Source organism: Notolepis coatsorum (genome assembly GCF_963971535.1).
Source record: "Notolepis coatsorum genome assembly, chromosome: 10".
NCBI classification, from domain to species: Eukaryota; Metazoa; Chordata; class Actinopteri; order Aulopiformes; family Paralepididae; genus Notolepis; species Notolepis coatsorum.
The window spans coordinates 33431346-33452568 of record NC_140174.1 but is presented as its reverse complement, the minus strand read 5'-3'; the positions used below and the strand labels follow the sequence as shown (position 1 = coordinate 33452568).

At 44.0% G+C, this 21223-nt stretch overlaps 1 protein-coding gene across 1 annotated transcript in view; it reads left to right on the top strand.

The window, feature by feature from the left end:
* Nucleotides 1-21223, top strand: part of rnf213b (ring finger protein 213b) — a 121419-nt gene that overhangs the window by 49204 nt on the left and 50992 nt on the right. The window contains exons 32-39 of the mRNA XM_084323284.1: nucleotides 1000-1203; nucleotides 2714-2901; nucleotides 9203-9323; nucleotides 9413-9513; nucleotides 9698-9877; nucleotides 14417-14565; nucleotides 14786-14885; nucleotides 15947-16058. Of these exons, the coding sequence (XP_084179410.1) occupies nucleotides 1000-1203; nucleotides 2714-2901; nucleotides 9203-9323; nucleotides 9413-9513; nucleotides 9698-9877; nucleotides 14417-14565; nucleotides 14786-14885; nucleotides 15947-16058 (1155 nt within the window). The remainder of the gene's footprint in view (nucleotides 1-999; nucleotides 1204-2713; nucleotides 2902-9202; nucleotides 9324-9412; nucleotides 9514-9697; nucleotides 9878-14416; nucleotides 14566-14785; nucleotides 14886-15946; nucleotides 16059-21223) is intronic.

The following is a 21223-nucleotide window of genomic DNA, read 5'->3' as shown; positions in this document are numbered from 1 at the left end:
GGTAGATTTTAAAAACTACCAGCCAGGCAGATTTTTTACCAGCCATTAGCGGTTGGCTGGTACTTATTTTGTTCCCTGGTCATGGTGGCTCCCTCCGCTAGAGTGCCTCAGAGAGTGGTGCGCTCAGCCGAGCGTACCACGGGTATTGCACTACCCCCCCTGCAGGTTCTATACAACAAGAGGTGCAAATCCAGAGCCTGCAGGATAATGAAAGACCCTCACCACCCCAATAACAGCCTGTTTCAGCTGCTGAGGTCAGGCAGACGCCTGCGAACCCCAGCTACTAGGACAGAGCGGCTTAGGCTCAGCTTCTTCCCCCAGGCCATCAGAGCCATGAACAATGAACATTGAGTGCTCAGAACATTGAACTGTCCACACACAAGCACACATGAACACACACACGACACGCACACTGTGCACGCTCACACACGAGCAGCCACTTAACACTTTAACATGAGCGGGCACACACTCATGTCGCACACACGCACACTTATGGCCAAAGGAAAGGACACTTTAAATTAGAATAACAGGAACAGTGTATTGCACTACCAAAGCTAACTAGCATGTCCCATATGCTCTGTAAATAACTATGTACAGATACCGAGATGTCACTCCATGTTACCTGCTACCTGTTACTGCACAATGTTGTTTTCTTCTTTTGATTCTATTATATGTACCACTGTATTGCACATCGTTGCGGGCAAGACCACCCGCATTTCATTGTATACCTGTATGCCGTGACAATTAAAACTCTTGACTTGACTTGACTTGACTTATACCATGTAACAAAGTTCTCAGGTAGACGCGTGCAGATCCATCTTGTAGGTGCTGGGTTGTAGAACAGATTATAGTAGAAGGTAGAGCTCACGCACTATATTGCTCGCACGTCATCCTCTCTCTCTCTTTGTCCCTCCCACTCTTCCGGTCTCTCTATACTGCGTTAAAGCAGAAATACCAACAGAAATAAAATAAAGCCTATTCTCCCCATGTCATACACAGGTGTTCACCAAGGCGACGCTAGGCTGTGTATCAGAGCTCCAGAGGTCTATGAGCATGACCCCTGACCTCACTCCAGCCTGGGTCACGGCCGCCGACAGACACTACGCCCCCCGGCTGGACACTCTCTCCCACATCCTGCGGCTCCAGCCTGAGCTCGCCACTGAGGTCCATCAGCAGGGGTCCCAGCAGGAGCCCACGGAGATGGTGAAGATACTTTGCAGTTTTAGCGTTCACTGACTGCCAATAGCATTTTGGTTTGTTTTGAAAGCGGCTTCCGAGCTATATATACATTATCTCTGCACTTACTGTATGTATTCATGAAAATCTGAAGGGACATTAAAGACTAAACAATGATATGGATATGTCCTGATTGCATAGACAGCTAGCAGCACTACTCACATTCCTGCCTTTCTTTACCATATCATATGTTATTGGAACTAATAACATACTTAACACATTCTGCACCATGCAGTATGGCCATCTTATACCACTCTCTGCCAGTGCTGTAACCCTAAGGAGTGGCTCACCTTCTTTGCAGGGCTATAACTTTTTAAATATTATAGCTAAATCGACATTACTATGGCCCATTCAACATCGGGTATCTATCGTTCCGGATGTGGGAACGTTATATTTTTCCATTCATACATTGTCGTGTTAGTACCGTCGAGAATATAAGTATGTTTTTAGACTGTATAGCAGTCATTCCTAGAACGCGCGTTATAGGCCCCAACGCATATTACACATAATCGATTGCCGTTTCGTTCCTATACACGCTATATTAATAAATTCAAATGCATATGATCGCTATACATTATGCTCAATCATGCGTGAAGGAAAGGGGGGGTGGTCGTTTATGATTCCTTGATTGTCACTAACGGCTTTCTTTAGTACGACACCATACATCGATCGGATAGATTGCAATGAAATAAATGGACAATCGAGCTGGAAATAACGTTAGATTCCTCTTACCTGTGGCCGATGCGTCTGGTGAAAAGAAAATCCAATTATTTGATGTCGATCTGCTATATCCATTTTCCGTTTGTATGATGCAATAAACGCCGAAAGCATATTGATTCTTGCGTCTCGAAAGCGATCCCATGCACTCGAGTTTGTATCTTGATCCACGTTACAAGATATATCTGCCGGAGCTTCTTCCCCGATGCACAGAGCGCCACTTCCGCTTTAGAGTGGAGTGCAACTTGCCCGAAATCCACCAGGCGGCGGTATTGAGGCGTTGAAATATCAGACAGTGTCCAGCTGGCTCCCGGAGCCTTCCTGGATGAATTATGAATGCCAATAGCGAATAAAGGAAATAACGATCATAAAAACGAGTGTCCTCATTGTTGGCGCTATTCGATTGGCGGGCAATGAAGCGCACACGCACGCACACGCACACACACACACACACACAGACAGACAGACAGACAGACAGACAGACAGACAGACAGACAGACAGACAGACAGACAGACAGACAGACAGACAGACAGACAGACAGACAGACAGACAGACAGACAGACAGACAGACAGACAGACAGACAGACAGACAGACAGACAGACAGACAGACAGACAGACAGACAGACAGACAGACAGACAGACAGACAGACAGACAGACAGACAGACAGACAGACAGACAGATTGATTTGTGTTTATTCAGAGCTGGGACCTTTGAGCAGCACTGTACTGGAAACATGTTTTTTTTAATTTTTTGTCAGGTTGAGGACATCTTAGCACTGGGTATCTGCGTTGAGAAGACCAAACTGCTGACTGTAACCTCCCTGGCAGAGTGTGAATCTTTTGTGCGCCGAGTGGAGCTGCTGCAGCCATGCCTGGATAGAGCCTTTGGTCAGAAGTACAGCGCCCTCTGTAGCCCTGGTTGTCTACTGCATTTGGAATCCATCAGGTAGTCCCCAGTATTGTCATTACCATGATGTCATATTGGTAGTTTTATCGCTGACCAAATTTGTAATTTAAATCATGACAATTGCTCTGAGGAAAAAGATCAGAATGTCTGTTTTTATTTCATGTGGCTCCTCGGAACATATGTTGAACTATATTCAAATGATGCCATCCAGTGTGTCAAGTTTGTTCTAATATAGATCAACATGTGTTTAACCTGTTAAAGCCTGAGCCATATTTTCAGAAAATTCGCCTAAAAGTACATACCCAAGTAAATGGAAGATTGCTCCACTTCTACAAGGTCCATTTGCATGTTCTTCCTCAGGGAATGTATTCCCAGTGTCAGAAATATTGTGTCCGTTACTATTAGGGATGCTCGATATTAGCTTTTTTACCGATACCGATATACCGATATTGTCCAACTCTTAATTTCCGATACCGATATCAACCGATATCAACCGATACCGATATATGCAGGGTTTCCCCCCCCCCCAAAAAATTGAATAATTTCAGGTAATTAACATTACATATCTCTTGTTGTGGAATTAACACAACATTATGCATACATTTGACAATAAATAAAATCAGAATTTGTTCTTACTTGCTTGCCTGGGTAAATAAAGGTTATAGAAATGTAAAAAAAAAAAATACAATACCGATATCGTCCGATATCACATTTTAATGCCGATATCGGCCGATAATATCGGTAGGCCGATAATATCGGACATCCCTAGTTACTATGTTATTGCTTACTATGCGTAAATTGTAATGAACCAAAGGAGAATATAAATTATTATTAGGTTTCTTTTCCATCTTTGACGGTGAATAACACCATGCTAACATTGACCGAAAGTGGAAAATTGCCACTGAGCTCATTCAGCACCTTTTTGAGATGAAGTGTACTATAAATCTAAGCAAATTAACAAAGGGCAGATGATTTACAGGTTTTTTTGTAGATACAGTACTGAATTCTGCCATCCTCCACATGCAATATGAAATATGAATATAGAATATCAGGCCTATAAATTACCTTATTATGGTCAAGTCATACATCTATGGTTCGGGCCAAATCTCCTCTTTCTTTTTTTAAACTTAAATTTTTTTATTAACATTTATAGACAAACAACACTTACACAATACCTACAATGACATCAACAACACAGCAGTACATCCACATGGGCCCCTTGAATTCGGCCGCGCTCCGCCTCCCAGACCTCCATGAGAGGGACCTCCCGCCATCCACCCCCAGAAACAGGGCTCCCCCACATCCCAGGGCCGACCCACGCGGGGCCGAGCACTCAGCGACACGGGTACCTTGAATTTGATTGGGCCAGGCCCAGTAGAGGGGCGAGGGGTGGTACACCCCCCCCCCCCACCGAGCCAAGCCCGCTACCTCCCATGCCACCAAGCACCCCACCCCACGCCCGACGACCCCACAACATCCAAGACCCCCTTCTCCCGGGCCAAACCGCGGAAATGATGGTCCCCCTCCCCCGACATCCCCCCCCTGAGTTAAGCCCATAGGAGCCCCCCATATCCCAGGCCGATGCGCGCGGAGCCGGGCCCCCAGCGACACGGGTCCCTTGAATCAATTGGGCCAGGCCCAGTAGAGGAGAGGATAGGGGACTCCCCCCCCACTGAGCCAAGCCCGCTATTTCCCATGCCCCCGAGAGCCCCACCCCACGCCCATCGACCCCCCAACACACAGGACCCCACCGGGCAAAGCCCAGCCGCTCTGATCCCCCTGAGAGAAACCCCTCCCTCCCGCCCTCCTCCCCGAGAAACAGAACACCCCCATATCCTGGTCCACCATGCGCGGAGCCGAGCACCCAGAGCCCCCACCCGTCCCCGCCAGGCCCCCGGCCCACGAGAAACCCGAGCCCAGGCCCGCAGAAGGCCAAAGCACCACGCCTCAATGGCCCCCCGACCGCGTGTTGTTTTTTAACAGCGCAGCAGTGCAAGAATGTGACAATTTGACCATGTGACCGCGGCAACGCGGGAGAGCGGCAGTGCGGAAATAGGCTGTCTCTAAGACAAACTCTAACCTTAACCAGCTCCTTAACAGCGCCTAAACTTAACCGTTCTAACCTTAACCAACTCCGAAACAATGCCTAACCTTAACCTTAACCTTAACCATGCCTAACCTTAACCATAGAAAGAATATTGCCATTCTCTTTGACAAACTCTAACCTTAACCAGCTCCTTAACAGCGCCTAAACTTAACCGTTCTAACCTTAACCAACTCCGAAACAATGCCTAACCTTAACCTTAACCTTAACCATGCCTAACCTTAACCGGCGAAAGAATACACGTTAAAAAAAAAATCACGTTAAAAAAATAAATGTTTGATGGGATTCGAACTCGTCAACAACAGACCGCAGGACCGCAGGACCGCTGCTCTGCCAGGTGAGCTGAAGCGCTGAATGAAAATCATGGCGGACATGACATAATTCCGCTCGCGCTCTGGCGCTCCGCTCGCTCTGGCGCTCCGCTCGCTCTGCCGCTCCGCTCGCTCTGCCGCTCCGCTCTGCGGTTGCCGCGCCTGCCGCGGGGCATGGCGCAGCCAATCAGGGAAAACGCGGAAGCAAAAGCAGCACTGCTGCGCTGTTATTAAACAATAGGCCCCCCGGCCCCCTGCGACCCCAAGCCCGGTGCCCCCCTGGCCCGGTGACCAGACCGCCCTGGCCACGGCGGCCGAGGACCCCAGGAAACCCCACAACACGCAAGGCCCCCCCTCCCCCGGGTCGAACCGCCGGAACGATGGCCCCCCCCCCCCCCCCCCCCACTGAACCCAGCCTGCCCACCTCTGTACCTCCCATGCCACCGACATCACCGCATACATTTATGAAAAAATAAAACTAACAACACCATAAGAAAAAGTGAAATGAACATAAATGGGTTATATGGTTAGCACTCTTTCCCCGGTTGGCGGTTTGGAGGGGGATCAGCCCTCCCACCAGAGAAGCCCCCCTCCCCCCCAGAGACGGAGATACCCCCCAAAGGAGATTCTCCAAGCCTCTCTTCATGTCCAACATTTTGAATTCTTGTCCTTCACATTTGTCCATGTGCACATTTAAAGCAACTGCTATTCTAACATAACTCAGAAGAAAATAATATATAAAAAGACAATTGGCACTTCCCAGGTCATTCTTTTTTACCCCGTTTAACCCCCTTTGGCGGGTTGGAGGGCCCCTCCTATAACGACGGAGATATCCCCAATGGGGATTCTCCAATGTCCCTATTATTGTCCAACATTTTTTATTTATTTTTATCTTTCATATGTTAGTACACTTCCAGAGCTCTTGGTCATGTCTCCGAATGTGATTCCCCATGTTCCCCGTCATCTTAGTTGTGTGTCATGTGTGCTAGTGTCTACAGTTTAGTCTAGTACGTGTTATTTGTATTATATGTCCCGAATCAAGTCCCAATTTCCCCAACTAATGTGTTTACCTTGTCTGTATTCCCAGTGGTCTGTGTGTTATCTGCAGTGTGTCTCGTACCATAACTTCCATTCACTATCAAATTATATGCATATGGGGTATTGAATCTTGGTCGGTGTGTATGACCTCAGTGCTCGAGTCCTGCTTGGTGTGTGAGACCTCGTTATTCGGGTTCTGGCTGGTCCGGTTGATCTCGGTGCTTGTATCCCGGTTGGTGTGTGTGGCCTCCGTGTTTTCGCGTCTTGGCCAGCCCGGGCGACCTCCGCACCTTGCATTGCGCGTGCAGATGGTCCGGCCGACCTCGGTGCCCGATTCCTGGTTGATCCGGTTGTATCCAGCGTCTCTTTGTCCTCCCCTTGGGGGCCGTCCGTTTCACCTCCATGCTCCTCCGAATACTCCGCATTGCATCGAGTCCAGTCCGCGTGTTGGTTTGCATGTCAGCATCGTTAGCACTCTGCATTGCTTCTAGCTTGATCCGAATGCTAACTTGTATATTCATTGTGTTCATTTCCATGTTAGCTTGCAGCCCCTTCCCCAGCCAGGCCCCGCTGCGGTCCAACGCCACACCAGCTTGTATCCCTTGCTGCATCATATTCATCTTGTCAACTTCCATGTTAGCTTGCAGCTCCCTCTCCAGCCAGGCCTAGCTGCGGTCCAACGCCACGCCAGCTTGTATCACTTGCTGCGTCATATTCATTGTGTTAACTTCCATATTAGCTTGCAGCTCCTTCTCCAGCCAGGCCTCGCTGCGGTCCAACGCCACTCCAGCTTGTATCCCTTGCTGCATCATATTCATCTTGTCAACTTCCATGTTAGCTTGCAGCTCCCTCTCCAGCCAGGCCTCGCTGCGGTCCAACGCCACTCCAGCTTGTATCCCTTGCTGCATCATATTCATCTTGTTAACTTCCATGTTAGCTTGCAGCTCCTTCTCCGGCCAGGCCGCGTGAACACTTAAGGTAACTTACTTGCGTTCAGCTTTTCTCTGATTGGCCACGACGCCCATGTGACCGCGGCAGAGCGGAAATAGGCTGCTGCTCCGGCGAAAGAAAGACAGGCATTCTATTGCCATGCTCTGCGACAAACTCTAACCTTAACCAACTCCGAAAGAATGCCTAAACTTAACCCTAACCTTAACCAACTCCGAAAGAATGCCTAAACTTAACCCTAACCTTAACCAACTCCGAAAGAATGCCTAAACTTAACCGGCGAAAGAAAGACAGACGCTAATTAATTAAACGTAAAAAAAAAAAAATTTAAGTGATTCGAACTTGTCACCAACTGACCGCAGGCTCGACAGCAAGCTGAGGAACGAGTTGAGCTAACCGTCGATGTTAAAACAGGGGGGATTGCGTATGCATAATGCCGCGGCAACCTATGCGCCGCTGCCGCTCTGCCGTCGCCGTGGGGCGTGTCGCGTCCCGCGATTGGGCGTACATGTCACATGACCAGAAATGACCTGGCCAATCAGAGAAACGCTGAACGCAAGTTAGTTACCTTAAGTGTTCAGGCGGCCAGGCCTCACTGCGGTCCAACGCCACGTTAGCTTGTATTCCCAGGCCCTTCTTTAACTCTTCCCTGAGTCCATCGATGTTGCCCTGGATGTTCTGCATGCTAGCTTGGATAGCCATTGCGTTAGCCTGTATGCTAGTTTGTAGCTCTTTGTTAGCTATTGCGTTAGCCTGTTGGTTAGTCAATGCGCTAGCTTGCATGTTCTGCTTGTTAGCTTGTACGCTAGCTTGTATGCTAGCTTGTATAGCTTGGTTAGCCTTTGCGTTAGCTTGTATGCTAGTTTGTAGCTCTTGGATAACTATTGCGTTGCTAGCTTGAAGATCCGCTATCTCGCTCCAGATGCCCTGCGTGTCAGCCTGCATGCTAGCCACTAGCTCCTCTGCCCACTGCGTCATGGTCACTCTTCTCTAGTTTTTTCTCGTGTTCATCCTTCCTTTTCTCTTATATCCTTGAATTGTCACTTTTTATTTCGTTTTGAGTTGTTTTACTTCCTTTTTTGATATTCATTGACCGGGAGCTCTTTCATGTGGATGCTCACCAGAACCCAAATCTCCTCTTTCCAATGGCAGATTTCAATCTGGATTTAGTGCCACCAGGCGCCCAGTACAGGGCAGCAAAGACCTTACCAATATTTGTAAGTAAAAGTTAGCCTTCCTATGTCTGCGGCTGGTGTGAGCTGGGTAGTGTAGTTTTATGAAATTTAGACGTTCATTGAAAGCCCTGGGTCTCCTCTTTCTTAGGACTACAACGATTTCATGACGGCTTCCTGTCCGCGTGTCTAAATCATAAAGAAATATACACATTGACTGCTGTTTTCATAGGGTTAGGGTCTTTACTCTTGGCTATAGTACATTGGAAAAAGAAACACAACATCACTTAATACGGACTGTATTGAGCTATTTGTGATGTGAAATTAATCTCGGAAATAAATCTCTGTACTGGGCCGCTCTGAGATTAAAGGAACACGTCTACATTTTGGGAAATGCGAATTTGGGAGTCAGAGAATAAGATACCAATTTCCGTTCAGTAGAAAGCTTAGCTTAGCACAAATTAATGGAAGCAGATAGGGACCACTAGCCTAGCTTAAAACTCTGGGAGAGGTGTTTTTGGCCAACAGCTAGGCTAGTGGTCCGGATAGCTTTCTACTGAATGCACAGAGGAAATTGGTATAAATCTTCTTGTCTGACTCTGGAGATGATGGTAAATAATGTTGCCGTGTTCCTTTAACATGTATTTCAATACTTTTGCATTCCATTGTACATGTTGTACATTGTGTTAAGTTTAGACAACTTTGTAATCCAAAGCAAACTTGAGAGGAAGTGAGAACGAGAGTCTGAATCCTTTACATTCTTACAGGTCAATATGGCGTGGTATGCTGGTTGTAGCAGCATTCATCCAGCAGGTCATGTTTGAGGTGAAACAGAGGGATCCTCGGTTGAAAGATCTGGCTCTCAAACACTGCAACCTTCTCCAAAATGTGAGTAAGACGATTGGATTCAGACGTGACTTGGGGCTGAAAAGCATTAAGAGTTGTATTTTCATTGTGTGCTAAAATGTCTCTACCAGTTGATGCAAGATTCCCCCGATCTAAAGAGCGTGGACGCCCTCCAGCAGCTGATACGCATCCTCAACTCGTATCACGACGACTGTGTAAGCAGGGATCTAAGGTACGACACCATCATTGAACTGGATTACGTATTATACATAACTATATGCAATTATAAGTGTTCTGATATTCAGTCCAATATAGGCTTCAACACAAAACATGATTATGAAAAATTATAGGTGCCTGAGATTTTGTATTAGTCAGAACCTAAATTGATCTCTCACGGTTCTCTTCCATCCCCCAAGGTATGGCATTAATTGCCCAGTATGTCTGTCTGAGTTCAAAGAGCCATGTGTCCTGCCCTGCGAGCATGTCCTCTGCCTGTCCTGCATCCAGGAATGGATCCAGTCGGGCAGACTGGTCTGTCCTAAATGCAGGGCAGACTTGCCGCACGACTTCAAGCCAGCTGCCTCTCATACCATCAAGTGAGTTCAGAGTTCATTACTGTACAGAAATAATAGTTACTTCTCTCAAAGTGAACTCTCAGCTCAGCAAATGTTTGGTTAAGATACGCCAGGTCGGACTTCTGGTTTGAGGTAAGCGGCCATAGAGAGGAGCTCCCGGTCAAAGAATATCGAAAAAAGGAAGTAAAACTATGTCAAACAAAATAAAAAGTGACAATTCAAGGATATAAGAGAAAAGGAAGGATGAACACGAGAAAAAGCAAAAGAAAAGAGACCCCAGAAGAAGTACGAACACCGGAGGAAAGTTATCGACACGAGGAGGTGACGCAGGAGGTAATTCAAGCTAGCATGACGCAGGGCAACAGAGCAGAAATGCCCACTTGGGTAGCGGAGCTACAAGCTAGCATACAGACTAGCATCCAAGCTAACACGCAGAACATCCAGTACAACATCGATAGACTCAGGGAAGAATTAAAGAAGGGTTAGGACGAGCTCAAAGAAGAAATAAATAAGAGACTCGAGACAATTCATGGAAAACTACAGGAACAAGAGAAAGACATAAGGATGCTAGAAGACAGGACAGCTGAAACGGAGGAATGGAATACAGAAATACAAGAAATTCTAAAGGCGGCGCTCGAACAACAAAACATGTTGAGAGAAAAGCTAACAGACTTGGAGGGGAGGTCGAGGAGAAATAATATACGAATATGGGGACTGAGAGAAGGGATAGAAGGAGACTCTATGACCAAATATGTAGACAACCTAATTCGAGGAGAATTGGAAATGTCAGACCTCGCCAAGATAGAGATTCAAAGGGCGCACAGGACCCTAGCGCCGAAGCCACAGATAAACAAACCAGAGAGCAGTTATAGTTAATTTCTTGAAATTCGAAGTCAAAGAAAACATCCTCAGAACAGCCTGGCAGACGAAGATGGAGGTGGAAGGACAGAGAGTAACCTTCGACCATGACTATTCAACAGAGGTGGCTGTAAAACGTCTGAGCTATGTTCAGATAAAAAAGACTCTGAAAGAGAAAGGAATCAGATTTCAATCACCAATGGCCATGCTGAAGGTCCATTGGAAAGAAGGCACACAGGTGTACAACGACGTGCGGGAAGCGACGAGGGACATGAACCGAAGAGGATGGAAGGTGCCGGGAGGAGAAGAGGAGAGACCGACGCTGTTGCAGAGGTTGGAGGGGGCGAGGAGATGGACCAGGGTCGAGGGACGAGGAAGAGGAGAGGAGGACGGGAAGGTGAAGGACATCTGAACCGATTCAAAGCGGATCAACTGAGAAGAAAGACAAAAAGACACAGAGAAGGGGGGCAGAGAGGAGACGAGAGGGGACACGGTGATCCAATGGAGGATAAGTACAATACACATTAGACTGGTATACATGTGACACACACAATACAAGATAATGTAAACATGAAAAGGACTTATGCAAGGAGAAGATGGTAAAGTACATACGAGATAATTATACCAAAAGTTATAAAAAACGACATGGAGATTCAAGAGATATATTGAGACGGACATGAAAGAACCACAGGATTATGTACAATTGAACATTGTACATATGTACATACTGAACACTTGTGCCTACGTACGTGACTTCTATTTTATAATTGCTATACTTATTTTATTTTATACTTATCTATTTTTGTCTAGCACAGTCTCTGGAGCGTAACAGAAAGAAGCATTTTGTATAAAAGTATTCTGTACTTAGGGCGGCTAGGTGGTGTAGTGGTCTAAGGCACTCGCCACCAGTGTGGAGACGCTAGGATTCGCGTGTTCGAATCCAGCTCTCCACATTGTTTTTCAGTTTGGCTGGTCGTCCGCAGTAATACACATTGGCCGTATTACGGGGAGGGAAAACTGAAGGGTGGGGATCGAACGTTGTGAACAAGCGACTCCTACAAGTCGGTTGGTGCGCCTGCGCAGTAGAATCAGGAAGTGTCGGGGGCAGCGTGAGCCTCCCACGCGTTACTCCTCGACACTGATAGATCGAGCTGCGCAGGTGAAAAGATGCGACTGCTGTTACCTCAAGTACCGGAGGGGACTTGTGCTATGTATGACTTAGTCCACATTGCAGCCGGCTTGTGGGAGGCAAGAAACAGCGTTCGTGACAGGGGAGGGTTGAAATTGGATGATACGAAATTGGGATGGGAGAAAATATAGAAAAATGGGAGAAAAAGTGGATCAAAAAAAAAAAAAAGTATTCTGTACTTCTGTATGACAACTAATAAAGAAACTTGAACTTGAACTTGGATTACATGTGACACATAATACAATTAGACGGGAACATGAAAGTGTCTAATGCAGAGCTTATGACCGGGAGCTCGGAGGTCGCACACAGAACGAGTTGGACATGTATAGTGCGCATTTTTTAGCCACTAGGGGGAGCCCTCTCACTAGGAGAGCCACTACTCTCCACCCGCCAGCGGGGGAAAGAGGGGTACGACTGAGACCCTCAACTACCATGGAAGTTCCAAGTGTTAATGTTAATGTTTATTATGGTTATATGTATGTAAATCAGACCGGGATAGCAGAGGCTACAACCACAAATATTATTTTATGTGACATGGAACGGGAGAACGGGAGAACATTTGGAAAAGAAATATGACACAAGTTAAGGGTATCAAAATGATGTTGTTGAATGTGAATGGTATGAATAGTCTGATCAAAAGGAGTAAGGTGATGACGAAACTTAAGAAAGAAGAGGCGCAGGTTATCTTCTTACAAGAAACACATCTAATATCACAAGAACATGAAAAGCGGGTATGAGAATCTGTTTTATAGTTCTTTTAAACAGAACCTTAGAAGAGGAGTAGCTATACTAATTAAGAACACAGTGAAGTTTGAAATGATCAGGGAAATGAGGGATACAGATGGGAGGTATGTAATGGTCAAGGGGAAAATGGAAGGTCAAATGGTAACACTAGTGAATGTGTATGCTCCACCAGAAAGTAAGAAATATCTATTTGAAACAATCTTCGATATCATAGCGATGGAAGGGGAAGGGGTCCTAATCTGTACAGGTGATTTTAATGTAGTACTGAACTATGACATAGACACGACAAGCACGAGGAAATGGAGGACAAACATTAGCAAACAGAGGAGGAATGGTATAACACATGTAAGATACAACAATCAACCACAGGATCAAGGATATGGAGGGAGTTTGGGTGGAAAAACATAATTAGATTCTTTATACAGTGGTTCCCAAAGTCGGGGTCGCGACCCAAAGGTGGGCCGCGAGCAGCCACGGGTGGGCCGCGAGATGAATTAAAAAAAAAAAAAAAAAAAAAAAAAAAAAAAAATTTTGTCAGGCCACTGAACTTAGAAGCAGGCCAGGACAGTGTTTCTAGTTGTATTCTAAAATTATATTCTATTGTATTCTAAAATGTGACTATATGGTTTTATATTAACTTAATAAATAAACAAAAACGAAAAATCTACTTATTTCAACGAACATTTCAAACTAAATAACAGATTATGCACAAAACGCTGAAAACAACCGAAGCAACAATAGTATTTTAATGAGGCTATTATTATTATCATTATTATTTTGCAACAAGTTAGCCCTCTCATAAATAGCACATATAAATGAATAACTAACTTGAACTAACTTAATAGGATTGAAGTGATATTTGGCTTAAAAAATCGGTCACCTGGCGAAAAAAATAAAATAAAAAAAAAAAGCCTGACGATGTGCATTGGGCCGCGGCTCTCTGACGCCTTATTTTCTGGGCCCTGGCCTGAAAAGTTTGGGAACCCCTGCTTTATAACACCAGAAATACAGGGCAATTACACACCAGCACAGAAACCATGTTGGAGGAAATGTGGACAAGAAGTAGCGAACCACACACACATATTCTGGGGATGTCAGAAAATAAGAAACTATTGGGAAGAGATGGGAGAGATAATAAATGAAATGGTAGGATACGAAATACCCCAGGCAGGCCAAGTGTTGTATCTGGGGAACCTATCACAGGAAGGAATTCAGGGGGAAGACAAATACTTGATTAAGATACTATTAGTAGCAGCCAAGAAAGCGTTAACTAAACTGTGGTACAGAGTAGAAGCACCGGCAAAGGAACAATGGACAGAGATAATAGAGGGGATACAAGAAATGGAGAGAATCACACATATGCTGAGGCTGCAAGAGGAGAAATTTGAATCAATGGGAAAAGTGGGAGGAATATAGGAAGAAAAGGAACGACATCACAGAAGAATGAAAAGGAAACTAATAAATAAAATAAATGGAAATGGAAATAAACAATGCAAATATAGAATGGACCGAAGGACCCATGTCACCCTTTTTTCTTTTCTCATTCTATTTGTTTTTAATATGTCTTTATAGTTTTGTATGTTGAAATGTATTGTCTACGTTGTTGAAAAAATGTAAAAAAAAAATATATATATATATATATACACGCCAGGTCGGTGCGTATAATGAGGTGTGGATCGAAGGTCCATGCATATACTATAACATCCTATGATAAATGGTGGTGTTGAATGAACGCAGCGCTCGTTTAAAGTCTGTTTCCACTCTGTCAGCGCTGCGCTCCAGCAGCTTGCAGACGTCAGGGGCTGCTGTAACTCCTTCTTCCTGGAGGTGGTGTCAAGGTTCTGTCTGTGTGAGGGAGCAGCGAGCCCGAGGGAGGGAGTAGTAGAGCTGCTCTTCTCCCTGCTCATCTCCGCCCAGGGTCAGTAGAGGGCCGACCGTGCCGTTTTGTGCTTTTCAATTTGATATAACTATCAGTACTTTTCATTTGTCATATGATCATGATCATTGAGATTGATGCTTGGTTTACCTTCTATTCAGCGACTGCAATGTTGTGCAACATACTGTGTTTTGATTAGACTAAACGTTTGTGTGTGTGTGTGTGTGTTTTTTTTTATTCAATTCTTTATTTTATTTTGCAGGAGCTGTATACAGGACCAGAGAGCTCACTCCATTCCTGGAGTGTGTGGACAAGAGTCCTGTTGTCCGTTCTGTGCTGCCAAAACTCCTGCTGCAATACAGGTCAGGGCCTGATTAGATTTTTTTCAGATTCGATCTTACAGTGTACACAAACAAATTATTATTATTATTTTTTAAATTATTATTCAGCTTAGAGCTGCTGGTGCCTGTGGGAGTCTGTGGAAAACCTTTGTTGCGCGTGCATGGACTTTAAAAACGATGCAGAGCTTTGCTCTATTTCTGCTGGGCATGTAAACTCACTTTTGCTCATTCTTCCGAAGTTGCCTACTGAAGCTTTAAGTATGTGTGTAACTGCCCCCCGGCATGGTGTAGAAATAATGATGCGGTTATGTTTCGTACAGGTGCTTTTATTTTATTTTTTATTTTCTTTGCATTTTAGCATTGCAGCACCGTAGCACTTTTTTTTAGTAGTCTTCGTTGCACCGTGAAAACTAGAACAGTATAAAACACAAACACATAAACAGTTAGTTATATAGTTCACAAAACCACAACAAAGGCTCCTAGTGCATTTAAACAAACATTTTAACTCAGCCATAAAGGGTGAACTCGTCTTCCGTGACAACATTTTTAGAGAAACTAATTAGAGCGTTACGTGTTCAGCAGCAGGTGCTGACGACATTAGAATCGAATCAGTCAGTGCAACACTTTACACTTTTACAACACGCAAAACATATAGGCATCTCCAGTAATAATAGTACACATTTTAGAGTTCAAACATACCTTATTCCGCTTTACCAAGGGGTGTTAATTTCTTAAGCGAGGTTCTGGTGGTACTCTAGATAGTTTGCTTGTCTGCTCTGACGTTTTTACTTGGTTACTTCCTGTATTAGTTACAGGTCTCGTGAGCAAACAGGAACTTGTGGCAACCTTTATACTATAGGAAGATGAGCTCTGCCTCCTTGTGGACACTAAAGGAAAATGCACAAGCTGCAACTGAGATATTAACACGGGGTTCTTAAATAGAACGTTTAACATTATAAACCAATAAAGAAAATGTTGATCAGACCGATGTAAATGAAAGCTTACTGATAATAAAGATGATAGGCATCTTGACCCTTGGTGGTCATTTACAATGTGTTCTATAACAATAGCTTCTGTATCAGTTTTGAGCAGGTGAAGACTCATATCCAGAGTTACCTCCGGAACGTGGAGGAGAACATTCTGGAGAGACGAGACCGTACGGAGCTCTACCTGCTCTTTGTCAACTGTCTCCAGGTAACAGACACCAACTTTACTATTTAGACACCAACTTCACTTTCATCTAGACACCAACCTCACTTTGATTTAGAGTAGACACCAACCTCACTTTGATTTAGACACCAACCTCACTTTGATTTAGACACCAACCTCACTTTGATTTAGACACCAACCTCACTTTCATCTAGACACCAACCTCACTTTGATTTAGAGTAGACACCAACCTCACTTCGATTTAGAGTAGACACCAACCTCACTTTGATCTAGACACCAACCTCACTTTGATTTAGACACCAACCTCACTTTGATCTAGACACCAACCTCACTTTGATCTAGACACCAACCTCACTTTGATTTAGAGTAGACACCAACCTCACTTTGATTTAGAGTAGACACCAACCTCACTTTGATTTAGAGTAGACACCAACCTCACTTTGATTTAGACACCAACCTCACTTTGATCTAGACCAGCGTTTCCGTTAGAACATATTCGTGCCGGTCTGAGTGTCCTGCAAGATTTCTATCACCGGACATATTCGAGATATTCCGGTCAGAGTTTTAAACAGCAGTCTATTATAATCACATTTTTATGAGCTAACGAATTCCGTTATAATTGGACATGTGTATTAATTACATCAAGCGAAGAATGAGAAATTGATTTGCAGAATCAAATTACTATCTCTCGCCTCTCAAGTTAGTGCGATACGCTACCAGCATCAAGCTCCCGCTGCAGCAGCTCTGTCACACGCACCCCCAAATGAATCTCGAGTCGACATCGCTTCACCTCGTTGTATCAGACACGTCACACATATCATAATGTTCAACTTCACGTATACAGTCATTAATATATTCCAAATAAAATAAGTCCCTCGATACTCCGTGCTGCTGCTGACTTGAAATAAAATAGACCGATACGCAGTCGGTCCGACACTAAACAGCAGTCTGTTATAATCACATTTTTATGAGCTAACGAATTCCGTTATATTGGACATTTGTATTAATTATATCAAGCGAAGAACTGAGAAAGCAGAGAGACGGCAACATTATCGTGGGTTTGCGTGACGACTCTCTCCACCTCGCAACGACTTATTTGCAAAGAGTATGGCGCTGCAGAGAAGCTGTTCAGCTGTTATTGGCTCTTTTCTGGGAACCGCACAACAGCGCCCCCCACCCAACATTGGCTGAAAATGGCTGAATTGGAGTACTGCTGGAATATTGCATTGTACTGCTGGTACTGCGGCTCTACAGCTTCAGAAAAGTCCGCACACCCAGCACTAAGCTCTCGCCGACAACGTCGTTGTCATTATTAGAAGCAACGAGGAAACAAATGTAATGATCGTTTCGTTCATCGCATAGGCTATTTAATTTTAGCCTATTTTAATACAATTCAAATAATCAAATTGTGCTTAGACTCAGGGAATTATTTTCACCGGACATTAAGACCGGAGAGATAAAATATGTCGGACTTAAACAGATTTTGCCGGTAAAATACCGGTAATTACCGGCTAACGGAAACGCTGATCTAGACACCAACCTCACTTTGATTTAGACACCAACCTCACTTTGATCTAGACACCAACCTCACTTTGATCTAGACACCAACCTCACTTTGATCTAGACACCAACCTCACTTTTGCTTGTGTGAGAACCTGTGTTATGTACCATGAGCTTGATCACTCCTGTGTCACTGGGCATGCAGGTGAGGGCTGCTAATTAGCTAATTGCTGCTGATTGGATACCTGCTGGCAGGTTAAAACCAGTCCCTCAGTCACACATGCACACAGTGTGTGGAAACAGAGAGTTGTCACGTTCTCCCATTCTTTGTTCTTTAGTTTGTATCAGTATTTCATTGTTAGAGTAGTCTTTTGGGTTAAACACAGGTTTTGGTGTCGGTTTGCACATAGGTTGTGTCCCTTTCAGCCAGGGTCGTAACAACCTGTAAGGTCCCTAAAGGAAAGCCACGTTTCATTCACAAAAGGCGATTCAAACATTTCGATGAGCAAGCGTTTCTACATGATGTTTTTAATAGTGATTTACACATTGTTTCACTTATGACCGATGAGTTGAGTTAGCATGGAATTATTTGAAATCCACCTTCTTGGCTATATGTGACAAGCATTCTCCTTTTATGACATCTAGGATAAGCGGTAAAGACAACCCCTGGTTTAATGATTCTATATCCTCTCTCATTCGACAGAGAGACACTGCCTAGGCTAAAGCAAATAAATCAAATATTCCATTAGATTGGAATCTGTATAGGACATTAAGAAACAAATGCACTAAGCTGATTAAAAACTCTAAATGTGCCTACTATCTTAATGCAATGCATGACAATTTGAATAACCCTGCAAAGTTTTGGAAACTTGTTAAATCCTCCTCAGGTTCTATCACTCCAAACAGCCTTCCTGATCTCTTAAGGGTAAATCAGAGTGAAATCAAGGGCAAAATAGATATTGCAGACAGCTTTAATAATCATTTTATTTCTGCTGGCTCAATCTTTGATTCTAGAAACTCAGGGATGATCGCTGCAGAAGGAGAGCCAGGTCCTCCACCACTTGACCCTAATCAACTGTTCACCTTTGCCCCCATCTTGACCTCTCAGGTTCACAAAGCCTTAATGAGCCTACTGTAGATGTAAAGAAATCTTCAGGCCCAGACAAGATAGAGCTGTTCTTCTTCAAAGTTGCTGCAGGTCTGATTGCAGAACCCATAACCTCTATTTTGAATCTCAGTCTTTGTGCTGGTGAATTACCTAGCTCATGGAAGTCGGTAGGGATGTCCGATATTATCGGCCGATATCGACATTAAAATGTGATATCGGAAAATATCGGTATCGGTTTAAAAAGAAATATATATATATTTTTTTTATTTTTACATTTCTATAGAAATGATGTCCGATATTATCGGCCTACCGATATTATCGGCCGATATCGGCATTAAAATGTGATATCGGTTGATATCGGTATCGGAAATTAAGAGTTGGACAATATCGGTATCGGTAAAAAAGCCAATATCGAGCATCCCTAGAAGTCGGCCATGGTTCTCCCCTTGTTAAAGGGCGGAGACCCCTCTGACCTAAATAATTATCGCCCTATTTCCAGACTGTCTGTAATGGCCAAAGTCTTTGAATCTCTTGTAAACGAACAACTGAAAAAGTTTCTAACTGACCATAATATTCTTAACAAGTCTCAGTCAGGCTTCAGATCAGGCCATAGTACTACTTCAGCCACTATGCTAGTCTCAAATGACATAATTGAAGCACTAGACAAGAAAAAACACTGCAGCATTGTTTGTTGATCTGTCTAAAGCTTTTGATTCTGTGGATCATGCATTGCTACTGCAGAGGCTTGTCTGCATAGGTCTTTGTAAAATGGCTTTGAGCTGGTTTAAAAACGATCTATCTGAAAGAACTCAGTGTGTTTCAGTAGAAGATTATACCTCAGCTGCTCTTACTGTAAACAAAGGTGTTCCACAAGGTTCTATTTTGGCCCCTGTCTTATTCTCCATCTTTATAAATGAACTAGGAAATGGGATAAACCCAGCACGTTTTCATTTATACGCCGATGATACAGTTGTTTACACAGTGGCTTCCTCTTTAACTCAAGCCATAGAGCTTCTACAGGATGCTTTTAATACACTGCAACACTCCTTGCTAAGGCTAAGACTGGTCCTTAATGCAAAAAAGACCAAGTACATGACCTTCTCTCGCTCTCGAACTAATACAGCTGTCCCTCCGATTCTGACACTGGAAGGGACATGCCTTGACAAAGTAACATCCTACAAATATCTGGGCATATGGATTGATGACAAGATGGCCTTTGATGTTCATATATTGGGAACCTACTGAGAAAACTTAGACCTAAACTGGGCTTTTCCTTCCGTCTAAAGAAATGTTTCCCATCTGAAGCCAGGAAGAGAATTGTGCAGAGTTCCTTTCTGTCTGTATTAGACTATGGCGATGTGATCTATAATGCATGCTCCTTCCTCCCTGCTTAAAAAGCTAGATTCTGCGTACCATACTGCCATACGTTTTGTAACGGGTGCAGGCTCTCGCACCCACCACTGCACTCTGTATCAGTCCTTAGGATGGTCCTCTCTGTACAAAAGAAGACAATCACACATGTTGATTTTTATCCTTAAGTCATTGCTAGGTAAGCTGCCCTTATATATCTCCAGACTTCTGTCCTTTTATACTTGCTTTTTTAATACCAGACGAGCAGCAAATGGGATGCTTTTAAATGTTCCTTTGATGCAGTCAGAGCTTGGTAAAGCTGCATTCTCCCACTATGCTCCCTTTTTATGGAATACGCTGCAAGTAAAACTTTGTCTAGAGGCACTTCCTACTGTAAATGCTTTTAAAGGTATGCTACGATTAGCCCTTCACGAAACATGTAACTGTTTTACCTGATGCTATTGTTGATGTGATTATGCTCCTTGCCACTGCACAAATGACCTTCTGTATTTATATTTGAATTATATGTTTTTTGTTTAATGCCCTGTTTTATGTTGAAACTTGTTGTGTGCCGTGTTGGTCAGGACTCCCTGGAATAAGAGATATTGTATCTCAATGGGACATTCCTGGATAAATAAAGGATAAATAAAAAATAAATAAAACTTTGATCTAGACACCAACCTCACTTTGATTTAGACACCAACCTCACTTTGATCTAGACACCAACCTCACTTTGATCTAGACACCAACCTCACTTTGATCTAGACACCAAACTCACTTTGATTTAGACACCAACCTCACTTTGATCTAGACACCAACCTCACTTTGATTTAGACACCAACCTCACTTTGATTTAGACACCAACCTCACTTTGATCTAGACACCAACCTCACTTTGATCTAGACACCAACCTCACTTTGATTTAGACACTAACTTCAATTTGCTTTAGACACCAACCTCACTTTGATTTAGACACCAACCTCACTTTGATCTAGACACCAAGTCATTATTATTATACAGAATGTGAAGTGGGCAGAGTTAAGGAAGAGTTACGGATGCTGATCACCATCTTGGAAGGAACACATACATACATTTTTATTGGGAAATCGCTAAAACTGTCAAATGTTAAAAAAAAATAAAGATAAAAAAAGGAGGGGGGGGAGGGATTAAAAGAAGGGTTGAAGTTTCTCCCATGATGGTCATTTCTGTGGTTGCTTTTCACACAACCAGA